At 56.0% G+C, this 15,392-nt stretch overlaps 1 protein-coding gene across 1 annotated transcript; it reads right to left on the minus strand.

Moving 5' to 3' along the window:
• Positions 1-691: 691 nt before the first annotated feature.
• On the minus strand, positions 692-5,872 carry IL4I1 (interleukin 4 induced 1; the record flags this gene model as incomplete). Its single annotated transcript, XM_080636290.1, has 7 exons — positions 692-1,517; positions 1,729-1,862; positions 2,233-2,301; positions 2,686-2,887; positions 3,628-3,740; positions 4,126-4,340; positions 5,860-5,872. The coding sequence occupies 7 exons, from the start codon at positions 5,870-5,872 to the stop codon at positions 692-694; spliced, it is 1,572 nt and encodes a 523-aa protein (XP_080492416.1).
• Positions 5,873-15,392: the final 9,520 nt, after the last annotated feature.

The raw sequence follows: 15,392 nt of genomic DNA on the forward strand, positions 1-15,392 counted from the left end.
AACCTGAAGCAAATTTACAGCCCACCTGTATTTGATAGTCTAAATGTCACCTACATTTCACAGACCACGGAATTTAGGACAGCCTAAAGCCATTAACACTGTTCACAGGATCTGTCGCTTCTGGGCTTGCTTTGTCTATTCACGATGTTAAACCTGTCCCTGTGACTTGGTGTTGGCCAATGCTTTGAGCTCGGCTTGATGGGCAGAAGAGACCACAGAGGTTAGAGATCAGGGTCTCATCCTGATCCGCAGTACCTGTGGGGTTTAGGAGTGGTTGTGCTGGGCTGTGTGAAGGAGAGGATGACTCAGGAGCTATGAGTTATGTCTCAGGTGCTGGAAGGAAGACCCAGCCGCTGAGTGATGCGTTTCTGAGTGGCTGAAGTGAGGTGCAATGATTTATATGTGATGACACTTCCTCAAACACAAGGAACTGAGAAGTACCCACTTTTATTCCCTCTTAGTAATTCCTGAAGTACTTTGAACATAAATAACTTAGAAATTACTGTGGTGTGTAAAATTAGAGTTGTGAAACCTGCTCAGACGTTCCTCCTTTTAGGACTCCCCGCTCCCCTCATTAAGTGTTGAACCAGAACGCTGATGACAGCCAGTGCTGTCCAGTTTAACGCTGTCACTGCTGCCTTGACTAGGAAAGAAAGAGATCTTCACCCCCAGAAGTGCCTTCAAACCGCGCTCAGAGATCCTCCTTCCGCAGGGCCCATCCTGCCTGCTCCTTATCCGGCACCGGGGCTTCCCCGCTGTCGTGGTGGATGTTGCTCGCGGCCCTGACGGCGGATTTCATGGCCGTGTCAATCCAGGCGTGGGGCTGGGCCGTGTGCTCCCCTGCGAAGTGCACCCGGCCCTGGTGCTCGAAGAGGTCCCGCGAGTAATCAGTGAACTGGTAGGGGGTGAAGGCAGCGAAAGCCCCCAGGGAATACTTGTCCAGCTGCCACTTCTTGATGACGTGCTGGGTGCAGGTGTCCTGCAGGTACTCCTTGCTCACCTGGTGGATGGCTGCCAGGTCCTGGAAGACCACGTCCAGGCACTGCTCGTCCGTGAGCGGCAGGAAGAAGTCGGCGTCGTCGTTCCAAGTGTAGGAAGCCAGGATGACGCCCAGCCCGCTGGAGAAGTTGTGGCTGGGGTAGTAGATGAAGCGCGAAGGGCGGTCGGTGATGGATTGTCCCCCTCGGATGCCGTCCGACTCCCAGAACTTCTCCGTGCAAGCCAAGGCGATCTTGGAGGAGGCCGCGTAGTGCAGCGAGCGCAGGGCATGGGTCTTGGGAGCAGAGAGGGGGGGCACGAATTGGATGTGCCTGGTGGCCTTGGTGGTGGAGGTGACAAGGACGTAGTCTGCGGTTACCGTGGCTGAGGCCAGGGTGTCTGGAGCACGGTAATGAACGTGGACTTTGCTCCCCTCCGTGATGATCTTCTCCACCACGCAATTGAACTGGACGACGTCGTACAACTCGTTGTAGAAGGCTTTGGGCAGCTGGTCAAATCCTCCTGTGATCTCATCAAACCTGAGAGGAGAGGAAGAAGACGGTGGGGGAAAAACCCTGGGGTTCAGGAGCTGTAAAACCTGACGTCTTCCAGAGATGCTCTAACAGAGCCTGGTGGCCCTTTGAGTCGGGAATGATTCCCATTGAGACTCCCAAACGCCACTGACATCTCTGCTGGTGGCTGCCGTGGCCCTGCACAAAATGGGGTTTGCCATAGGAGACGTGGTCTTACCTCTCATCAGCGAAGGTGTCAAAGTCCCACAGCGAGGCCACGAAGGACAGGTAAAACCCCGAGTCCTCGTTCAGGAGGTCACCGATCATCTGGACCGCTCCTCGGCTCAGATTCCCTACTTTGATCAAATACTCCTGGAAAAGCCAGGAAGAACACGCAGCCTGGCGTTATTGTCCCAGGGCTTTATATCCCAAACCATATTCATGCCCTGCTGCCTTGTTTCTGTTCCTGATCTACTTAAAGCCCACACCAGAAGCAGCTTCTTGCAGGAGACCAATGACTGCTCCGGTTTAGCAGGGCAGAAGTTCTGGAGATGGATGAAGAGGGATTTGTGGCTTTGAGACAGTTGGGCCACAGGAAGACGCTCAGTAAATCCTCCCCAGTGCTTGGGGAGACCCATGATGGAGGAATATGGTTAATCTGGATGAATTCCTGGACCCTTTCTCCAAGCAGGGTTAAGAATCAGTAGAGGGGGAAGCTTAGTCTCAAGCCCCAGACCTTTACCTTGGTGGAGAAGGAGTCGTATTTAGCTAGATACTCCTTGCAGTCTGTAGCCTGGAACGTCTTGAAAGCCTGGAGAGAAAACAGTGATGTATTAATGAGGAAAGAAAGCACATTCCCAAAGTGCTTCCCTGGATTCTGTTAGCATTGGCTGGGGTTTGGTGACCCCTGGAGCTGCTTTAGAGATAGAACAGATCCTGCTGCTTGGGGCTCAATCTGGGGAAGTTAAGGCCTTAATGTGGAATCTTCTGCTTCATCCAAGGCTTGGCGAGCGCTCCGGAGAAGGGAACGTGTATAAAGAGGGTTTCAATGAGCTGCCCTTGTTTCTGAATGAGCCTTTCTAAGGCTAAAAGGATCCTACTCTTCCTCAACTCATTGCGGAGTCTTCCTCAACCTGGGGGTCCACCAGGAAACAACATCAGTGCCTCTGGGATTCCCTTCCCTGTGGGCACGTACCTTGCCCAGTGCTTCCCGGTACAGCTGGTCGGCACTTTTGCCTCTCTCCGATGGCTTCACCGGGTACTTGAGGATGTTGGGGTTCCTCTTCACTTCCTTGGCTCTTACCCGAGTGCCGTTCACCAGGTACCAAGTGTTCTCATCGGTCTGGATGAAGGGGTTTAGCTTCAGCTGAAACTGCCTGATGAACTCCCGGACCAGCCTGAGAGATGAGGCACGTGGGGACAAGTGCTTGCAAACAACCCACCCCAAAACCCAGCCCCTAAAGCACGAGGAGCATAAAAGGACGCTTTCCCCTTGAGGATGTTGTTGTAGCCATGTCTTGTGTTGGCAGTGTATCGTGACTGCTGCCCCACACCCGTACCCAAGTCCTCACAGTATCACAGTATCACAGTATGTTAGAGATTGGAAGGGACCTCAAAAGCTCATCCAGTCCAATCCCCCTGCCGGAGCAGGAACACCTGGATAAGGTTACACAGGAATGTGTCCAGGCGGGTTTTGAATGTCTCCAGAGAAGGAGACTCCACAACCCCCCTGGGCAGCCTGTTCCAGTGTTCCGTCACCCTCACTGAGAAGAAGTTTCTTCTCAAGTTTAAGTGGAACCTCTTGTGTTCCAGTTTATACCCATTACCCCTTGTCCTATCATTGTTTGCCATTGAGAAGAGCCTGGCTCCATCCTCGTGACACTCCCCCTTTATATATTTATATACACTAATAAGGTCCCCCCGCAGTCTCCTCTTCTCCAAACTATAGAGACCCAGCTCCCTCAGCCTTTCCTCATAAGGGAGATGCTCCACTCCCTTCATCATCTCAGTCACCCTGCGCTGGACTCTCTCCAGCAGGTCCCTGTCCTTCTTGAACTCATCTCAAACCTCAGCCTTGCTCCTCCAAGTGGGCCGGTTCCTTCCCCAGTCACGGCTGTGAAGCAGGGCACCTCCTTACCTGTGCTTGCTCGGCAGGCGCATGGCTCCCAGCTCCACGTACCAGTCCTGCCCCTTGGGGCGGTATGTCCTGATCCGGCCACCAACGTGGCTGCTGGCCTCCAGGACGGTGACCTGCAACCAGAGATGGGTGAAGACCGCACGTGTTCAGGCAATGCAGCTAGTTCGAGCGAAACGCCTACCAAACAAGTTCTCGGGCATGGGGACAGGCAGCATTCATGGGCCATAGGGTGGTGCAGGTCCCCTCCAGCTGGCAAATGAACCCTTCATAGATCCAAACCCCTCCCTTGCGTTCTTTTGGAGATCATCTAAAGGAGTTGCTTGGTGGGAAGCTCTCCTTCATCCCCTCCTGTCCCTTTGCCTAAATCAGATGAAATCACTGGAGCCCACTTGCTTTTCCTTCCTTTTCCCACCATTCCCTTCTCCCTCTTCACGTTGGAAAACCCTCAGTGTAGGAAAACAAGACCCAAAGGCACCCATGTCTCGTGCAACCACTGACCCTGTGGCCGGCGTCTCGGAGCAGCTTCGCCGCTGTGAGCCCACTTATCCCTGCACCAACAATGACCACGTTTGCTGGGTGAGTTGCAGGCTCCAGCCCATTTTTAACAATGTCCAGCAGCTCTTCGTAGTCTTTGTCGTGGAGACAATACTCAGGGAAGCACGGGAACCTCTTGGCGCTCAGGAGACCTGCCAGCAGGAGGATTGGGAAGAGGACTGGGGAGAGAAGAGAAGAGAAGAGAAGAGAAGGCTCTTGGCAATGAGCATGCAGGTTCATTCCTCACAGCCAGGAGCGTGGCGGCACAGATTGCCTCCAAGTACATTGGCGTCCAAGCCCCAAAGAGGAACAGTATCGGTCTGATTCAAATCAACTGGCATGGTTATTCCCTATGGCATCAGCAGGTCTCACAGGACGCCGGATGTCAAGCAGTGTCAGGAAATGTGATTCTGAAGGAGAAATCAAGCCCGTGGATGATTTCTTTTCTTTCCCATTCACGTTCTGCTTTCATGAGTTCCCCAAATGAGTTTGAGCCCCTTTGAATAAGCTCTGAAGAATCCATAATGAAGGAGGGTCATTAGTGCCACTCACACACAAAGAACTGAGGCAATCTTGTCCCAGTTGCCCTTTCCTGTGCTTTAGTAATCCGTGGCGGTTTGGATGGAGTGGGTAGGAGGAGAAGACAATAGTATATTGATAGGTGCACACTATTGCATAGAGAGCTGGACAGGTGAGACAGAGATAGCAGGTGATAGGGCTTATCTATTGAAATCGGAGAAGACTCCAGCCCATCCAGAACAACCGTTCCTACCACACCAGAACCAACCTCATCCCAGGGGAAGGAGGTTTGAACAGAAACCTGGGATTTCGCCAGTTTGGGCTTCAGTTCCCCAAAATAACTTCAATAACTTTCATTTTCTTTGCCTTCCCCCAAATACCGTCGGTTTACTTCCAGGGAAACAACAGACAACGAGAGCAAAGGTTCTGAAATCCCAGCCGGGGTAGTTCTCCCTTCTGGAAAATCCCCTTGGAATGTTCCTGCTGGAAGAGCCCTGGCAGTGATCAACCTCAGAACTGTTACCCTGCAGGTGACTGGTGGGAACCAAAGCCCAGCTCCTCAAGCAGGTCCTGCTGCAGCCTCTGGAGCTCCTCCAGCTTCCTGGAGACACCCACAATGGCAGTAAAAGCTAATTAGAAAGCGCTTGCTCCAATTAGGCTGCAACAGCGGGGCTGCCTTCGGAGCAAGGCAGAAAGTGATAGCGTGTCCATAAAGCCACATTGACCTTCTCACCCAGGGCTGCTGCCCTGGTGCTCCTGGAGGAGGTCAGGCTTCCCAGGGCAGGGGATCCCAAACACATTGGGGCCATTGGAATGGCTGGATCTCCGTCTTCCCTCAGACCTTCTTGTGTTGTGGGGGAGAAACCATCAGCCTGATGTCCTCCAGGGATGCTCCTGGAGGTTCTGAGCTTGTTTCCATCCACCCCTGCACAACCAGGAGCATCCCAAACCTGCAAGAGAGGTGTCCTATTGCCCCTAGTTGCTGCCCAGTCAAGCTCCAGGTGACCAAGCGATACCCTGAGCCGGAGGAAGGGAGGTTTGTGGTTACGCTGTCAGGAGGTGACACGAAAGGCAGAGGTGAAAACCAAACCGAAACCACCCCAAAAACGGGCACTGAAGAGGAGAGAAAAGCAGGAAAAGCCCAATAGGAGAGGTCGAGATTCGGGGAGAGCCACTCACCGGTCCCAGTCATCCTTCCAGCGGGAAGATGAGTCCTCGGCTGAGATTTGCTTTCATTTTATACCCTGGCTTAAGAAAAAAAGGAGGCAACATTGTTGTGGTGGCTGGGGAGGAAACCTGCCAGTCAGGGGCTGGAGGCAGCAGTGATTTGTCACCCCAAGGGGAACCAGCAATTGAGCGTAGCCGGTTCCTCTGACGGGTTCCTTGTCTTTCCTCACCGGTGTTACCGGGTTTGGACACAAGCCACTGAGTCCACGGCACATTTAGGAAGTGTTGTGATCATCAGAACACCCGGAGCTGACCGCACCCTGGCCGGGAAGGGCAGCAGAGAACTTCCCAGCACCCGAATGGAGGTTTGGTTCTTTCCTTGTGCTGCGCGAGGTGGGATCCGATCCAGCGTCGCGGGACCCATTTGCATCCCGAGCACCCTGCTGGTGGGGAGAAGGGGCATTTCCAGGTGCCAGCTCACGTCAGGACACCTTATGGTCAGTTTTGGCTTCATCCTGTCCCCATTAGGATTGAGCTTCGATGCCTTCACTGAGCTGGCAAACACTGGGTGCGTGGTACCAGCGTTTTCCCACAATGGACAGTTTTGACCCCTCAAAGCACCATAAATCAACCCGAGGAACCATCCCTTGGCTGGTTCACTACGTTCTTCCCACCACTCAACCCTGCTTAGGCTGCACCGCTCCTGAAACCAAATAAACCCACCGCAAACTACCCCTCCCAACCATCTTGTCCTTTCTCTTCTTTGCCTGATGCCTGAAGATTGTCCCTTTTACAGTAAGCAGATGACGTACTAGTTTGAGGAGGAAATGAAACCCCATGGTGGTGCTTCCCCAACTTGCACACCCTGCGGGGTGACCTCAGCACCAAGGTAGACACGAGCCCCACAGAAGGGGCTTTCCCCAAAGCCTCAGTAGCCACTGGCTCTTCTCAGTAGTGTTTTCTTCATGGAACACTCTCCTTCCCTGCAATGCTCTCCGTTCTCCTCGGTTGGAGCCCAGAGCTACGTGCATCAAAGCAGAAGCCAACTCTTTCCCTTGTGCTATTAAGAGTCTGCTCTTTAGATGTCTGGGTGCCTTCCCAGACAGGAGGGCTGAGGCCCTGCTCCAGCTTGCTCTTGCTTTAGCCTTTAGTCTTGATTTGTTCTGTCTTCTTTGAGTGCTGCTTCCTTTAGCTCTTTGATTGCAGCAGCTTGAGCCAAGCTCATGGCTGGGCTTTACCCCATTCACCTCCCAACAGCAGTGTGGGGTTTTACTAAGTGTCATCATCTTGAGGTGGAAGGGAAACCTACGGATCATTGAGTGCAACTCCCAAAGTGGAGTTCTGGGGAATGGTGGTGCCCACTTGTGGTGTTACACTGGTCTCATGCTGTAGATAGTGCCCCAGAGGAGTGGACTGCAGAACCCCGGTGAGGCAAGGACTGGGAGCACTGCCTGCCCTTCCCATCCATTACCCTTTCCATGAAGTCACTCCTCACCAACCAAGTTCCCTCTGGGCTCTGGGGAAATGGTGCTGACAAATTGCTTCGGCCACCGATGATGGGAGGGTTCAATCTTTGCCACCAGCAGGACCCACTGAACACATCCGTGTCCATGGGATCTATGTTCTGGTGGCCTCGTGACACAGACCTTGGGGATTTGTGGTGCTTTTCCAACCTTGGTGGTGTGGCTCTTGCCCAGCAACGTGCTTGTTGGGGGAGTGTGGGTGTTCCTACAGCAACGTGGAGCTCGTTGTGGTCTCGTTTCCTCTGCCTGGCCCCACAGGCAGCTCAGTCTGCGCTGATTTAACCTTCCCCCAAAGCATCTTCGTGGTGGTGCTGCTGGGATGGGCGTTTTGGAAGAGATTGACCCTCTCCATGGTGAATTCCAGGAGTTATCTCGGCCTGCATCACGGCAAAACAAGGAGATGATTCCTCGCATCCACTTCACCTGCTTTCGCCATGAGTTCCCCTTCATCTTCATCAAAATCGAGTGGAAGCTTTCCTCCTAGGAAAAACCAAAGGGTTGCACGTTCCCCTTGAGGATTTTGTCTCCGTTTAGGAGGTGCCACCAGTCTGATCCAGGTTTACCACTTGGAAAAGGCAAAAAGCACCATTTTTCTGCACAATGACCCCAAACAACTTCTAGTTTGTGCCTGCTCTCGTACTGGCTCGTTATTACCAGCTCGTTTTCCTGGTGGCTGCGGGTGTCTACACTGAAAACTCAGCACCATGCTTTATCTCTTCCCATGAAGCAACGATCCTTGATGGGGGATTTGGGGATTACCTGATGAAACCAGTGCGGGCACATGGCTCCAGAGGGTTTGGAGGGAGGGCAGTTTGGTTTATCTTGTTTCGATAAAAAGCCACATCAGCACGTGTCCTGACAAGCTGCTTTAGGATTAACCTCAAATTACAGGGTTTATTGTCTAAGTGTGGTATGCCACCGGTTGCAAAAGGAGTTCCTCCCATGTTCCTGCTCCTCTCTGCTGTTTCCTTGAACATTACTGGAAACTGAGTTTCCACCTAAAGCCAGTTACAACATGAGGCTCGGAGAAGGACAATGGGAGGGATGGAAACCGAATCGAATCAGCCGGCGTGGGACGGGTAAAGGAAGGACGTGTCTTTGCTTCCAAATAATTGTCTTTGCTTTTAATGTGGGGTTTTCTTCCTTAATGAAGGGAGGAGAAAAACCAGTCAGGGTTTGGTCCTCCAGCACCAGAGAGGGCAGATGTTGACGTGGCGTCAACAGAGCCTTTGACAGTGCACGGAGGAGCTTGAAGGAAGGCACGGGGAAGTGTGTAAGAACACTGAAGGTGGATGTGAAGAGCGAGCTGTGTATGTAAAGCAGGCGGAGGGAAAAACCCCGGGTGGATTCATTAGTCACAGACACGAGGCTGATGTGCGCAGGCAGTTTCCAGTGAGGAAAGATGCTCTTTCAAAGGATTTCCTTACAACTCATTTCCTGCTCATCCAAGGCACACGAAGCACGTCCGTGGTCGTGCCGCTGCAAGATGCAACGCTTGAGGCTGGGCTGATGCTCTGGGAAACAAGTGATAGGTGTCAGGCTGATGTCCTGGGTTCAGCAGTAGCAGTCGTTTCTCTCCTTCTCAGTGGCTGGTGCAATGCTGTGGTTTTGACTTTCGGCCTGGGAACAGCGCTGAGAACACCGATGGTTTCAGTTGCTGCTCAGTAATGTTCACTCTGACCAAGGACTTTGTGAGTCTCATGCTCTGCCAGGGAGGAGGGGAAGCAGGGACAGGACACCTGACCCAAACTAGCCAAAGAGGTATTGCATACCACAGCACGTCATGGCCAGGATGTAGAACTGGGGGCAGTTACCCGGCAGGGTTAGATCGGTCGGGCTGGGTATCGGTTGGTGGGTGGTGAGCGGTTGCGTTCTCTCCCCTTGTTATTTCCCTTATCATTATTATTATTGGTGGCAGCAGCAGTGATTTGTGTTATACCTTAGTTACTGGACTGCTCTTATCTCAACTCGTGGGGTTTACAGTCCTCCGATTCTCCTCCCTATCCCTCTGGTAGCCAGGATTAGGGGTGCTGCATGGTTCTGAGTTACCAGCTGGGCTTAAACCACGACAGTTCTTTGTGGCGCCCAACGTGGGGCACGAAGGGTTGAGATAACGACTGATCTTTGGGTCTTGTCTAGGGTTAGATGACGATATAGGAGGGCCAAGAGGTTTTCCCCAAGGCTGGACAGTTACGAGAGGCAGCATGGGCAGGCATCTACGCCAGTGGGCCCCTGCAGCGCTTGGGAACTTCACCACGGAACAAGTGCAAACCCCAGAAAAATTAGTGAAACCCTTAAATGAGGTGTGTGTTGTCATCCTGGTGATTAAATTAAATTAATATGGTTACATTTTACATATATTAGATTTATATAAATCCATACAATTAATTAATAATTAAATTAAAATGTAAATTAAATTAAACGAGAGATAGTTCATGCAGCAGCATGAAGACAGTTGGGTGGAAGAGTCTCCTTGGGAGGGTGAGCATCCCAGCGCCACGGTTGCCATGGCCATGACGGAATCCGCCGGGATTCTATCCTTTATGAGCTGGTGGGAGACATTGTTCTCTTGGCCAATGGGAGGGCTCGGAACTGCCCCTCATTTGCATCCTCACTGGTATAAAAAGGGGAGCTCGGGGGGGTTCTGGGGGCTCAAAGGGTCTGGGCAGTGCAGGGCCAAGGCTGAGTCATCGTGTCCTTTGCCATGATGGTTGTTAAGGCGACAAAGAGGAGAACCCACAAGAAAAGCAGGTTCCAGAAGAAAAGGAGGCTCCAGCACAGGAGCAGACACAGGAGCCGCGGCAGGAAACCTGTGGGCAAGAAGAGGAAGCCTTCGGACCAGGGGCAGCATCAGCCCACGAAGAGGAGGAGAAGAGCTTCCAAACGCTCCTTCCTCTTCGACGCCAAGAAGCTCAAGGGGGCCAAGAGGTCCGGACGGTTCCTCTCCCGCGAGGCCAAGGGGCTCATGATCGCCTTCATGGAGGACATCTACAAGCAAGTGTCGAGAGAGGCCGAGCGGCTGCGGAGGGAGAGCCGCAAGGCCGTGGTCAGCCCCATGCACGTTCAAGCTGCCCTGCAGACCCTGGTGCCCACGGGGAGGTGGAAGCAGGCGGCCTTCAGAACCAGGCACTGCAAAAAGGCTCCTTCACCCCAAGGGAGGGGATTTAAAGCCCCTCAGTTGCTGAGGGCCTCAGCAATGCACCACGAGGAGGGAGTCTGACCAACTAAAGCGTCAACGTGGCACGGCAATAAAGTCCCAAAAGCAGCTTCTGGTGGTGCCACGGGTTTCTTTGGCAGGGAGGGATGATGTGGGGCTGGGTTGTGGCTCGGTGTTTCATTAGTGAGCATCTGGAAGTGGGTTTTGCCTTGATATGGGCTCCCAGGGCCCCCTTGCTGCGAGTAGATGGTTTGATATATTGAATCTATGTGTTTTGACTGCCAGCAGATGATGCAGGGGGAAAAGACCCCCTGGTCAAAATTGCCCAAGGATAGTGATGGTGACGGCCAGATGTGCTAAACCCATCCCTCACCAAGGCATTGCGAAGCAGTGGCCCTTTAAAAGAGCAGCCTGTGCAGCAAGGGTGCCAATGGCTTTTAGAATAACGGAGTTTGCCGTCACTGTGTGCGCTTTAAGGGCTGGATTTGCTGTGAAAGAGCCTATTATTGGTGTCAGCAGAAGAGAGGGGAGGAAAATGTTGGGGGGGGGGATATTTTGTTGAAGGGGGAAAAGAAGTTTCCCTGACCGGGAATCGAACCCGGGCCGCGGCGGTGAGAGCGCCGAATCCTAACCACTAGACCACCAGGGAGGCGCTGGCAGTGATTTGCCGCCATTGCTGCCTGCAGTGGATGAATAGGAGCGATGGGCACAGGAGCGAGCATTTGGGGTAAAAAAGCGGAGATTCGGCGTTTTCCCTGCGGGGAGGGGGGCAAATTATTCCAATAGGTTATACAAAGTTTATTTTTCAGCAGAAAAACATGTGTCAGAAGTGGGATTTGAACCCACGCCTCCATTCGGAGACCAGAATTCCCAGGGTAGGGAAAGCAGAGCCTTGAGTCTGGCGCCTTAGACCACTCGGCCATCCTGACACTGTCCGAAGTGCTTGTCCCCCTCCTCACCCTTCCACCTCCCACCCTTCCTTGTCTGCTTTGCACCACCCTTAATTTGCAGGAAGTTTGGGGTTTTTGCAGCAATTACCCTGTTTTCCACAGCCTCTGGTGCCCCCTCGGGATAAAACCAGGATGTGGGTTTTGGGAAGATCTTCCTCACACTGATCATCGAGCGAGTGCAATAAGGGACCGAGGAAGACCAACAAATCAAGTTGTTTCTCCGCGAGGAAACGCAGAAGGACACGTGGGTTTGGGGGTAATTTGGGGGACCTTCCCTGCGGTTCAGTCACAGCAAACGTGGATGCTCTCTTGGCGTAATTCCACGTTCTCCAGGCAGAATTCCCTATGCAAATTGTGGATGAGGTTGAGCTACGTCACAAAGGCTCTGCTGCAGTTGGCCCACCCTGGCCTCCTCTTCTGAGCCTATGTAAGCGACCTGGTGGGACCCATCCAGAGGAGACCCCGGGAAACACGGGAAAACCTTGAGGAGGATGCGGAGGAAGCTCAGAGTCCGGCGGACGAAGCCCGTGCTGAAGTGGGGAAAGGCTCCGGCTCGCGCCCGGCGGTGGGAAGCAGCTCCCAAGGCATTAAACGCCTGGTTCAGGAAGGGATCCTGCCGCTGGTGCATCTCCACGCTGCTGCCCCAGCAGTGTCGGTGGAGGCCGAGAGGCTGCTCAAGGCCTTTTGCAAGGGGCCTTTGCCTTTCGCCTCCTCCACCTCCAGCAGATCCTGGCCCCTCGCCATCCCTCGTCTGCCTTTTTGCCTGGGAGAAGGAGAAGAGAGGGGTTGTGGGGATGGGTTTGGCGTGTTCTAATGGTCAAGGAGGTGGGAGATGGGTGGGTGCTGCGCCGAAGCTCTCGTCATGGTGCCTGGGCTGGCATCAGGGCTTCACTGGCGTGGTGCAGGAGGGAGCTGCAGGAATGGGATAACCCCCAGCGAGGGCATCCGGGAGCAGCTCAGGTCTCCCCATGCTCCGGTTGCTCAGCGTCCTCCTTCGCGGAGGCAGGGGTTAAACCCCGTGCGTTAGGATTTAGGGGTAATTCCCCATCCTTGTGCTCTTTCCAAAGCAAATGAAAATTATTCCTTCCCCTTTACTCCGGCCTTTCCCAGCCAGGGAGGGATTAAAGCACCTCCAAACCCCCCCTGCCCCTACCAACCATAAGGATGGTTTCCAAGCGCTGGGAATTCCTCGGGGGCGGAAACCCAGGCTCCTCGCTCATCCCTGTCTGCTTGCAGAGCTGCGTTCTCCTTGGCTTTCACAGTCTCCTTCTTAGGCAGCCAGGAGGGATAACTCAGGAAGTGGGAATTCTCCCCCCCCCCTTCCCACCTACAAGCGAGTTTGTGCTTCCCCTGGATGCAACACTCAAAGAATCCCTCTTTCCGCTGCCGGGATCCTTTGGGAAGGATTCAGCCAAGGCTGGAGCAGCCCAAGCTGCATGGGGATGCTGCGATGGGGCAGGAGGGATGCGGGAAGCGGGGCTCGGGTACCTCTAGAGGGCTCTGGGTGAGCGCTGCCTCCCAGGAGCGTCTCCTCTCTGCCGGATACCGGCTTGGGCTTCCGGAGCAAATCCATGCCCGGCGGCGCTTCCATTGTGTCGGGAGGCGGGGAGAGCCTCGGGGTGCTCAGCGGGCGGCTCCGCGCATCCCCATCTCCTCTGGGCCGCGGAGCGGGGAGGATCGCGGCTCCCTGCGGAAGCAGCGCCGGGCCGCAGACGGCGAGTGCGGCGCCGGGATTGCAGGTAACGCGGAGGGGAGCCCGCCCATGGGAGAGCTCTGCCCCTCGTGGGAGCCTGCGGGGGGTTCCCAGCGGGAGGAAGGGATAAGGGAGAGGACGGGGGATAAGGAGGACGTGGCCGGGGCTCCGCAGGAATGGGGCACCGGTGCCCCCCCCCCCCCCCCAAAAGGGAGGGTGATCCCCGGTGAGCTGGGATGCAGAGGGAGAAAGGCAGAGATGGGGATGGGGTCTGCTGGGGAAATAGGGACCCTCCTGGCCCCAGGCTGCTGCTGGATGAAGGGAGCAGGCCCCAACATGTCTCATGGGACCCCATGGAAAGCGTCCAGAGCCAGGCAAGAGGAGGGGAACCTCCTTCGTTTCAAGGGGTTTCGCTTGCCCGCAGGGGGTTTTGGGGATCCCTGAGTGAGGAACGGACGGAGAAACCCTCCTGGTGCCCACCATGGAGCCGTGGGTGCTGCTGAACCCGCGGCAGAAGGCGCTGTACCGGGATGTACTGCATGAGAGCTACGAGACGCTGATGTCCCTCGGTGAGCAAACACAAGCATCCCCTTCCCTTCCTCAGCATCCCCCCTTTTCCCTTCTTTTCCCTGTTTCTGGCGAGGAAGCAAAGGGCTCACAAGTGAGGGAAGATGAATCCAGGCAGGTTTCCAGGGAGATATCTCCAAACCCTGTCCTGAATTTAAAGGAAAATGCCATTGATCTCCCTGCATTTCTGCTTCATTGGGAATATGGGCAACGGGATGCGCTCAGCATCGCTGTGCCCCCCCCGGTCCAAACCAGGCCCTGGGGGACCAAGTGAGGCGGAATCCTGTTCCTCCTCCACTGATTTCAATGCCGCCTCCGGCTCTGATTGAGACCGTGCTCTGCCCTCCTCCTTTTCCCATTTCCCAGCAGCACAGGGGCTGGTGAGTGGGAAAGCAGCGGAGGAAGGACCAGGAGCGGGGAGCCGTGGGGAGCCGGACCCAAGCCCCGACAGCGAGCCAAGCCCCGGCTCCAACCGGCGCAAAGCGAAGCGCCCGGACAAAGCGGAGCCTCCCGGTGCCGCCAGGACCCCCGGAGCTTCCCGTGCCAAATCCCTCCGCGGGGCAGCCCCGGCGCGGGAGCGCCCATTCGGCTGCGCTGATTGCGGCAAGAGCTTCCCGTGGGCCTCGCACTTGGAGCGGCACCGGCGGGTGCACACGGGCGAGCGCCCCTTCGGCTGCCCCGAGTGCGGCGAGACCTACAGCCAGAGCTCGCACCTCCTGCAGCACCGCCGCACGCACGCCAGCGACCGGCCCCACAAGTGCGGCGAGTGCGGGAAGCGCTTCGCCGGCGCGGCCGAGCTGGCGGCGCACAGCCGGGGCCACGCCGCCGCCAAGCCCCATAAGTGCGGCGACTGCGGGAAGGGCTTCGTCTGGGCCTCCCACCTCGCCCGGCACCGGCGCGTGCACACCGGGGAGAAGCCGTTCCGCTGCGCCGAGTGCGGGGAAGCCTTCAGCCAGGGCTCGCACCTCGCCAAGCACCGCCGCAGCCACACGGGCGAGCGGCCCCATCGCTGCCCGGCGTGCGGCAAAGCCTTCTGCCAGAGCTCGGACCTGGCGCGGCACCACCGCAGCCACCTGGGGAAGAAAGCGCTGCGCTGCGGGGACTGCGGGAAGCTGTTCCGGGCCGGCCCGGCGCTGGCGCGGCACCAGCGGTGCCACCGGCGGGAGCAGTCGCATCGCTGCGCCGACTGCGGGAAGGGCTTCGTGTGGGCATCGCACCTGGCGCGGCACCGGCGCGTGCACACCGGCGAGCGGCCCTTCCCGTGCGGCAGCTGCGGGGAGCGCTTTGCCCAGAAAGCCCATCTCCTGCAGCACCGCAAGACGCACTCCCCCGACCGGCCCTACAAGTGCGGGCACTGCGGGAAGCGCTTCGGGGAGGCCCCCCCGTTCCTGGCGCACCAGCGGGGCCACGCGGCGCGCAAGAGCTTCACGTGCGGCGAGTGCGGGAAGGGCTTCGCTTGGGCTTCCCACCTGGAGCGGCACCGGCGCGTCCACACCGGCGAGAAGCCCTACGAGTGCCCCGAGTGCGGGGAGGGCTTCAGCCAGAGCTCGCACCTCAGCAAGCACCGCCGCAGCCACCGCCCCAAGGCGCCGTGCCCCCTCGGCAGGACGCGGATGCAGGGGGAGAAGGCGCGGGATGCCGAGGGAGGATGCGGC

This window comes from Psittacula echo, assembly GCF_963264785.1.
Source record: "Psittacula echo genome assembly, chromosome: 31".
Lineage (NCBI taxonomy): Eukaryota > Metazoa > Chordata > Aves > Psittaciformes > Psittacidae > Psittacula > Psittacula echo.